At 39.0% G+C, this 10085-nt stretch overlaps 1 protein-coding gene across 1 annotated transcript in view; it reads left to right on the forward strand.

Moving 5' to 3' along the window:
- The first annotated feature begins 561 nt into the window (after positions 1–561).
- Positions 562–10085, forward strand: part of LOC106939348 (excitatory amino acid transporter 3-like) — a 13397-nt gene continuing 3873 nt past the window's right edge. Inside the window, exons 1-12 of the mRNA XM_015021730.1 lie at positions 562–820; positions 2560–2700; positions 2968–3060; positions 3167–3278; positions 3570–3612; positions 3704–3766; positions 5066–5253; positions 5525–5632; positions 7000–7122; positions 7218–7412; positions 7536–7670; positions 9115–9219. Coding sequence (XP_014877216.1) covers positions 763–820; positions 2560–2700; positions 2968–3060; positions 3167–3278; positions 3570–3612; positions 3704–3766; positions 5066–5253; positions 5525–5632; positions 7000–7122; positions 7218–7412; positions 7536–7670; positions 9115–9219 — 1364 coding nt within the window. The 5' untranslated portion in view covers positions 562–762. The remainder of the gene's footprint in view (positions 821–2559; positions 2701–2967; positions 3061–3166; positions 3279–3569; positions 3613–3703; positions 3767–5065; positions 5254–5524; positions 5633–6999; positions 7123–7217; positions 7413–7535; positions 7671–9114; positions 9220–10085) is intronic.

Here is a 10085-nt window from a genome sequence, read left to right on the forward strand (position 1 = left end):
GTAAGCAAACACATGCAGGAGGCAAATATGGAGATCTTCTGAAATGCAACTTCGGTAAGTTTTAAATCTGTTTAAATACAATTATATAGTCTAGAATTTGAGGACTCAATGGTTGGAAAAAAAACGTTATTTTTTGTGCCACTACAGGGCATGCAAAGTTGTAACGTTAATTAATCACTGTGGCATATGAGATGGGGTCACCATTTTATCATTTGTTACAGTTGTCTTTTGTTTTGTCCAAAGTTTATTGAAGAAGGTAAAATATACATGTACATGCATTATCTTTTTCATTAAAAAAAAATATTATAAACATTGCTTAGAATATTTGAACCAAAATCAAGGTATCCAAGGAGACCATGCAAGCCTTCCTCTGCATTTTCCAAAAAAATGGAATCCCAGAACTTAGATGCCAACATGAACAATAAGATCTTCCTAAACCAGAAATGTCATAAATCACTTGAACACCGTTTGAGCAAAAATGAATCAATCAAACCGATTCAGTGGAAACATGATTCGTTTTCAAGCACGGCAAATTACAGAGAATCTAATGTATTTTTTAAAAATATATATTTCTAAAGTATTATGTTATTTATTGTACCAAGGTACCCATGGAGACCAAATACATTTTTTTTCAGAGCATTTTTTAAGAAGGGGGACAAATGTCATGCAGTTACACAGCGTTGGCCACAAAACGGCAACTGATTCTCTTTACCGGCTGTGATATACTGGCCCATCTGTCTCAGCTCACTGGACCACCGTGAAATGATTATACTGAAGGAGAGCCTGTTTCAGGGTTTTACCCTGTTGATGATTGCCTTAGGTAAGTACTAACTTTTTTTCTACTTCTGATCATCCTGTGATTTCTTATTGTTTATTTCATGAAGTCTATTTCATAGACTTTATTTTCATATGTGTCGTGCACCCTCTCACAGGCGCCCAGCCCACATGGGCTTACAGGACACAATAATACATATACGAGTGGACACACATAAATAGTCTTGAAATAAAAAGTGTCCTATTTTTAAGGTGCTGAGCCTTCAAAATAAACTGTGCTAACTGAAACACAAAATATTTACATAAGTGACGCATTTTTGTCTCCATCAGTTAAATACAAGAAAGAAATCTGGAGAAACATCAAGTGTTTTAGTAAATGCATCATTTCTCAAACTCAAGTACAAAGGACAGTAAAACAAAAAGTGTGCTTCACTCTCAGTTTCCCCCAAATCACACAGAGAACGTCTTCGGTCGTCCTCTGAGACCGAACGGAAACGTCCGGTCTCCAAAGCGAAGTGCCAGATCTAAACTGGGCGCACATAGATCTTTGTTCCATGATGCACATGGCTCAAGACTAAAGGCATCAATTAATAAAATATAAGAAGGTAATTTTGGCTTATGAAAGGTATCAACTGCCCACTTACGCTTATAACCTTCAAAATAAAACTGTTTAAGCTGTTCAATATTACATCTTAACTTATTCCTACCAGTGTACTGAAAATCCAAATCTTCTGATATCTTAACATTTTTTCTGGCCCCAGTATACCTGTTTGTGACATCCCAAAGCAAAAAAGTTACAATGAGAATAAGACTTCTTCATATAACTGATTATGTGAATTTTCTACATTATTTCTCATTTCAATTTATTATATCCTTCCTAGATTGGCATTTTTTAAAGTTCATAATGCTTGCAAATTGCATACGACAGTGGATGTAAAAGTAGAGACAAAATCTTGTTTGGTGGCAAAAAAGAAAAAAATGAGGCAAGAGAAGAAAGAAGAGAACTTGGCAGGTAACAGGGGAAGAAGGCCACTGAAAGAGCAATAGGTGGAAAAACTGATGAAAATAAAAGAATAAAAGAAGATGAGATGGTTCCATAGAGAGAAAGAACATGCTGCACTGCAGCTCATAGTGAAGCGAGGCCTCGGGTGGCCACAAGGGGGCTCCCAAGAACAGTTTATTTTTTTCTTTTTGCCAGTATGAAAAATGATTTCTACATAGTCAAATGTTACTAAATACTAAAAAAACAAAAAAAAAAAACATTTCCACTTAGGGGGCCTCCCAATGGCTCCTTACGCCGTCACTAAGTTTTGCTTATGTTGAAGCCATTTCATTTAACCCTTTTGGCGTCTTAGTGTGCCGCTCACGAGGACTGGAACAAATGACACAGACTAGCTGCAGGAAAGCAGAGGGTTGTTCAGTCAGACCATCAGTTCCCGAAAGCACCAAAAAAGTAAATGAATCTTGTAAAGCTCACTTTGGATCAGTGCCACCCTGTTGCACCACACAAAGGGTAAAAAAAAAATTGCGTCTAAACTGAAGTTGTTCTGGTTAGCTTCACATGTTTTTTTGTGTCTTCTGCGATCTCTGGCCAATATTGCTCCCAATTAAAGCTTTAATATGTTAGAAAACATATCTACAAAATATATCATTTACCATTTATGTTAAAGCACCCCCGTTTATTTTTCATGACTGTTATGAAGTCTATCTAAGCTAAGGTTGTTTTTACATCTTGATGTTATGTTTTATCTTACATCTATTATATTTGTGATTTTTCCTTCGTAGGGTTAGGCATTGGGTTTTTGGTGAGGATTATGGTTCCTGTAACGAAAGCTCAAATGGAGTGGATCAGACTCCCAGGAGATTTGCTTTTCAACGTGCTTCAGCTATTTGCTGTCCCTCTCATTGTGACAAGTGTGATTACAGGCAAGCTGAAAATACAGACACTTTATGTGTTAACTTGTAAAATGTTAGAGGAATAGATGTAAAAGGTGCTCACTTCTTTTGTGGATATTCTGTATCAATGTTGCTCAAAACACTTGACTGTATATATAAGACTTATCTGACATTTTTACCATTTATTTGTTGTGGCTAAAAAGTGTTGAAAGATGAAGATCAGTTCAGACATTTGTGTGTTATCTTGCTCATTGCTCAGGCACCAGGTGAACTTCTGGTTCTGATCTCTTTTCTCAGGAGTAATTGGAATAAACAGCAGATTACCTGGAAGAACAGCCGTCTACACAACAACGTACATCTGTGGCTCTACCATTCTGGCCGTAATTCTTGGTGACTTTATAATGGGCAGCACATTTTAACAGATTTATCAAAACAGTCATAGTGTAATTGTATTGTGTAATTGTGTTGACATACTGCCTGTGACTTTGTGTTGCAGGAATGAGCCTCGTGCTCCTGACCGAGCCTGGTATGGATCACACAACGGGCACAACCATTAACACAGATATGCCGTCCTCCTCTATGCATGTGATTTTCATGGATCTTATTAGGTGAGAAGACAAGTGTTTATACACAATTGCTGGTTTGCATATTCAGGCTGTGATCTGAAGAAGTTAAAATAGAAATTTTTGTTATCTCTGACCATCATAAATTAAAACTTTCTTGGTTTATGTGAAATTCTGATATTATGGAAAAAAAACATCCTCATGTTCCATCCATCCATTATCTAACACGCCCGTCCCTAGTGGGGTTGCGAGGGGTGCTGGGTGAGAAGCGGGTCCACCCTGGACAGGTCGCAAGTTTATTTTATTTTTTGTCTGACTCTCCATTGACTCGCGTAGGAACATGGTTCCAGAGAGCTTCGTTCAGGCTTTCTACGAGCAGGTATGTTTTTATTCAGCTCCACAACTCACTGTGCAACTTTCTATGTTTGATTTGGAAAGTTTTAGAAAAGTTTCTTTTTGTTTTCTTGCAGTACAAGACACAGATTGTTCAGGTTAAAATCCAAACTTCTAACCTCTCCCTTGATCTAACAGCAGTGAGTATTTTCTTCTGATCTTTGCTCTTTTTCTAGAGCACCTTCCCGAAGTCTTTATATCCCTTGAGCTTTTTCACATGTTGTCACATTACAGCCACAAACGTCACTGTATTTTGTTTAGATTTAAAACAGTAGACCAACACAAAAGAGCACCTTATTGTGAAGAGGAAGAAAAACGGTGGACGGCTTTAAATTTCTTTCAAATTAAAACGTGAAGAGAGAGGTGGTGCTTGTTCTCACCCCACCTGAGGGACAGACGTGCCTTTCTGTATGGTCATTGGGTGTGAGGAGGTATACATCACTGGGGAACAGACAGACAAACAACCATGAAAAAACACCTGTGGGTTAAGACAAAACCAGCTGACCCAACAATAAGTTTTTTTGGGAAGAGCGAGGAACATCACTTTTCACATTTTGCCACAGATTTTCTGTTGTATTTAAGCCTGGATTTGACTGCAGGGAGCCATAATCTGGTCATGCTTTCACCTAAACCATTCCATTGTAGATATGGACTGAATGTGGCTGTTCTGCTGCAAGGTGAATGTCCTCATTTTCACCCTAAATTTGTCCTATAAACAGATCGTAAGGAAAATTAATGCCATTCTTGCTGACAAATCTATCCCTTTACATGCTGAGTTCCAGTTTGGCCTCTAGCTCAGACTTCTTAGTATGAACAGTAACAGGTACAAGCACTCCTTTGTCCCTACTGCAATTTCTCTTTTTAATGCAAGACAAGGTAGGGGGACTTGCATCTGATTGTTAGTGTTTGTATGAACTGTCTGTCGACACTGCTGTACTCTTCTTATTACGTATTGATTTATATTTGATGTCTTTTTTGATAAGTTTTTTTGTTTTTTATTTTTTAACTTTGATACTTTGTCTTTTAGTTGTTATACTTACTGTAACATCAATTACCCATTTGAGACATGAATAAATCTGAATCTAAACCTGAATTTTCCTGGACATAGCTCCATCCGTCAGCTTCCCTGTCCCCGCAGAAGAAAGGCAAATAAACACACCTGAGGATAACTGGATATGCATTGGCTAATGAAGGAGTTACAGCATAAAGTTTAGCTAAATACACAAATACTTTTTAGATTTTTACATGTAAATTTTACATCTCACAATTATGCAGTGCTTTGGATTGGTATTTTACAAAGTAAATGCAAATAAAATGCATCAAAGTTTATGGCTTTAGTGTGACGTATTGTGAAAAAGTGATATGTACTGTCCAACAATGTGCTGTACTCCTATAAAACTGCTCTTGGAGAGTTAGGTCCAGCACATTTGTGTTTCTAGGTGCAGAATGGCATTGAGACGCGACTGAAGGGCGGCTATGTCGCTGGTACCAACATGCTAGGACTGATCATCTGGTCTTTTGCCATTGGCATCTTGTTAAGCAATGTGGGAGGCCAGGCCAATGTCACTGTGACGTTCATTAAAAGCGTCAACACTGCAATAAAAATCATATTCAACTGGATCCTGTGGTAAGATCAAGCACTGCATCATTTCTCTCTTTTACCAAATTAGGTTCATTTTTAATATTCAAAAAAATGATCTTAATTAATTCAGGTCAGACACAAGGGCAAATCACTGGGACCATACCTCTGAGATGTGATTCCAGTTTGCATAAGGAAGCTGTTTTTTTTTTTTTTTTTTTTTATTTACTAACAAAAAGGGGGTTGAAATAATTTTGGAACACCCATTTTCTTTAACCTTTTTTTTATTTTTTTATTTTTTGACTGTTCTTTGTTTCAGGTACTTGCCAATCGGCCTTTTGTTCCTGGTCGTGGAGCACGTGTTGGATGTTAAAGACTGGAGAGCTATCATTAAACTTGTCAGACTTACAGGGGTAATTTTTCTGGGGTATGTCCACCTTGTCCATTTCAGCTTTGTTTCCACTTCTCCTGAGGTGACACCACTTAACTCTACATAAAAAGGAGAGAAATTGCTTTGAATGTATTTACAGAACAGTGCAGTACCACTCCTACTCCTTCTTTATGCTCAGAGGATGAATACACACCAAAGATCAGTTCTTATGATCATTTTCAGTCCAGTTTAAAGCAGTTTGCTCCAGAAGTTCTGGCCCTAAGAGGTTTGTCATGTTTGCTGGTGAACAAACGGCATCATGAAGATCGTTACAGTCCAACCAATTCTTTATTTAGTTTTCTAAAACAAAAGCCCTTAAAAAGCAAATCTCAAAAATTTAGAAAAATGAACCCAAAAGAAAATATCAAATAATTCAAGCCCTAACTCAGGATAACAAACCAATGAACACACAGGGAAATTTATACACAAAGACTAGCCTACACAAACGAGGAGGAGTTGGGGAAGGAGACACAGACATAAATATAAACAAAATGCATAAACATAAACAGCTAATTCAAACCAACGCATTTTGACTACAATACAAATGTAAAAAAATAAAACAACCTAACACCAAAAATGTTTTAGCAATTGTGCTATTAGTAGAGAGAGAGGTAGATTTTTCAGCATCTGCCCCTCTGCTTCCAGCAGCCTGATGGACTGATCCACTTCCTGGCTTCTTTCCAACCCAGTCCTCTCCCCCAGGAGTCCTTTAAAACTCAGCAAAACAAAAAATAATTAGTAATACACATATACGTAAGGGGTTGACTAAATGTGTGCACTCATAATAGAAAACATCCTAATGCAATACCACAGAAGACGTGGAATTGTAAATACACTGTGTGAAAACATTTGAATGAATACTAACACTGGGGAAAAGCTGGAGGAACCTGCACAGAGACAAAGAAACTCATCTTCCTTCAGCACAACGACTCTAAAGACAACTTTCAAAGATCTAGATAAAAACTTATTCATGGCATAGTAAAAGTTCAAACCTATATCCAATCTGTAGAAAGCTTTGTGTTCACATGCAACATCCAGTCTGACTGAGCTGGTGCTATTTGTTTGTGCAAGTGTTGTTTCTATGAACGCGTAAAGCTGGTGGAGACACAACCCAACAGGCTGCAGCTGGAACTGCAGCAAAAGGACTCATTGAGACCAAATAGAGATGCACAAACATCTTCATAGATGTTGCTGTGCAACCATGCATCATTTTCCTTACACTTCACACTACTGTGTGTTAGTATATCATATAAAATCTCCCCAAACACATTGAACTGCCAAAAAGTGTCAAAGTTGAAGGCGAGTGAATATTTTTTTTCGTTGAATGACTTTAACAGTGAGCATGACTTTGTTGTCTCTTTCAGACTTGCAATCCACTCCTTTCTTGTTCTTCCATTGATTTACTTCGTGTTCACCAAACGGAACCCCTTTCTCATCTTCATCCAGGTTTCCAGGGCTTTGTTCACCTCAGTGATCATGGCGTCCAGGTGAAATGTTCTGTTTGTTTGTTGTCAGAGTGCGACACTTTTGTAGTTTCCCCATACAAACGGTTTACCAATAAAGGATGTGCTTTCTGCCAAAGTGCCGCCACTATGCCTGTCACCATTGACTGCTGTGAACAGAATGTGAAGGTCAATACGAGACTCTGCCGGCTAGTGTTGCCAATAGTCAACAGCATCAACATGAACGGCATGGCGCTGTATGAAGTGGTCGCTGTCATCTTTATTGCCCAGACAAGTGACATCATTTTGGACGTCAGCCAGATCATCACCATTGGGTAAGCTTCTTCCTAGAAGTACCTGGAACTGAGAAAAGTTGCATGCTGGCATTCTTAAGAGGAATACAGTTGTATGTTGAAGTTGAGACAGAAATGCTCATGGAGATTGTGCTTGGTTTGCAGCTTGACCAGTTGCATTTCAAGCTTTGGAGCCGTAGGTGTTCCAGCAACGGGATCTGCAACCACTATCCTAATTTTGACAGCTGTGGGACTGCCTGCACATGATGCCACCCTTCTTCTGGTTTTCGAGTGGTTTCTGTAAGTTTAACTTGATACTCATCACCTACTACGCTGTGTGCACAATTATTAGGCAAGTTTTAGTTTTGACCATATCATCATTTTTATGGATATTTTCCAATTCCAAGCTGTACAATCTTGGAATGCAGCTGGTGTGCATTTGTTTAATGAGCGAGTGTGGGCCTAAGGAGATCAACACCCTTTATCAAGGTGTGTATAATTATTGGGCAGCTTCTTTTCCTCAAGCAAAAAGAGCCAAAAAAGAGATTTAAGCGACTCTGAAAAGTTCAAAATTGTAAAAAGTCTTTCATAAGGATGCAGCACTCTTGAAACTGCTAAGATATTGGGCCGTGATCACGGAGCCATCAAATATTTTGCTGCAAATAGTCAAAGGGACGCGAGAAACACGTTGAGAAAAAAAAAGGAGTAAATTAATTAAGAAAGATTTGAGAAGAATCAAACGTGAAGCTACTGGGATCCCGTTATCTTCCAGTGCTGTCATGTTCCAGAACTGCAACCTGCCTGGAGGGCCTGGAGGTACAAGATGATCAGAGCTCAGAGACATGACCAAGGTAAGGACGGCTGAAACCCGACCACCACTGAACAGGACACATAAGTTGAAACATCAAGACTGGACCAAGACATATCTGAAAACAGACTTCACATCAGACGCCAGGAAGGTAAAGGCAGGGTACTGGTATGGGTTGCTATTATTAAAGATGAGCCAGTTGGACCTTTTCGGGTTGAAGATGGATTCAAAATCAATTCCCAAACCTACTGCCAGTTTTTAGAAGATTCTTTCTTCAAGCAGAGATTCAGGAAAAAGTCTGCATCTTTCAAGAAGACCATGATTTTTATGCAGGACAATGCTCCATCACATGCATCAAAGTACTCCACTATGTGACTAGCCGGTAAAGACCTTAAAGATGAAAGAATAATGAAGTGGCCCCCTTCCTCACCAGACCTAGACTGCATAAAGAGCTTGTGGGCCCTTCTCAAACGGGTTGGATTGACCGAGAGTTCTGTAGCTGTTCAATAATGAAATTAATCCTCAAAACTGCAACTTGCTTAGTAATTGTGCACACAGCGTATGTGGTTAACCATCAACTCATGTAGTCATTTTGGATGGAGTTACACTGGTCTGCTATCAGAAAGCTTGCAGTTATTTTCGTCCAGGGCATAGCCCAACAAGCTGCAGCTAGAACAGCAGCAAAAGGACTCATTGATAATGAGTAGACATGCACAAACAACTCTATTTGTTTTTTTTCTGCAAACGAAAAGACTCGTTTTTGTTTGCATGGAAAACGAGTCTTGAGTTTTCTACTTGTGGGGAGAGCCTGTGTAGCAATGACTGATTCTGGAGACTTGGTGCATCTGGTTGTTGTAGAGTGAGGGACAGAAAACCTTCGAGAAAAACATAGTTGAGTCTGTCCTCATATTTATTCTCCTCTTATGTGCTCTTCAGAGACCATTTCACTACCGTGGTCAATGTGCTAGGAGACTGTTATGGTTTGGCTCTCATCAATCATCTGTGCCTGGATGAGCTCCTGACCCTGGACAAACTGTCAAGGTAAATGAAATCATTAAAATGAGGTGTTCATTTGCAAAGACATAATGTTGCTGAAAGTATTCACTTCCTTGTCCAAATCGACCAATTCAGGCTCTCCAGTGATTCTCACTGCTACAGGTTGATGAAATCCAGCACTGAGGCTGAACAAATAGGGTGCTCTCAGAAGGAACTTGTGCATGAAGTGAATTTGAGCGTGGTACCATGATAGGATACCACCTGTACACTACTTCCAGACATTACGTGTTGTCTGCTGGACTCTAGACCAGTGTGGACGTGTTGTCTAGGGTTCCAAATCCTGCCTCAAAAGTATTAAAAAAAAATTGCAGTAAAGCTTTCCTCCCTGAACTCTGAAAGACAAACCATCTCTCCAAAGAGCTTCTTCTGGTCCTTTGCATCTGCTTTGAGAGTGTCTTCGCGTATTCTAGCTGCCAACGCCCAAAGAAACAGGTCCTCCAAAGAGCTATTACCACTGCCAATAAATTATTAACTGCTCCCTCTCCAACTCCAGTGAACTCTATATTCCTTTTGTCTGAGGAAAGAAAAGTAAAAATCAAACAACCCAGCACACTTGGCATATAGTCTATTTCATCTTCTGCCTTTAGGAAGAAGATGGAGGACAATAAAGGGTCAAACAAACAGGTTGTTGGTGAACAGAATAACTGTTTCAAATTACTATCCTCTAATTGTAACAGGAGATTGTCTACTTATGCACTCAGAATGTAATTTTATTTCTTGTTGGATTGTTGAATTCTTTTTCTGTATTAAATGCCGTTTTGTGATTTAGTCCTGCTTTTTATGTTTTACTCTGCGGAAGCTGCATCGCGTTCTCACTGATGTGAAAATGTTGATGTCCTAACAACGGGGTT

Source organism: Poecilia latipinna, unplaced genomic scaffold (genome assembly GCF_001443285.1).
Source record: "Poecilia latipinna isolate Pla-1442-1.1 unplaced genomic scaffold, P_latipinna-1.0 Scaffold2841, whole genome shotgun sequence".
NCBI classification, from domain to species: domain Eukaryota; kingdom Metazoa; phylum Chordata; class Actinopteri; order Cyprinodontiformes; family Poeciliidae; genus Poecilia; species Poecilia latipinna.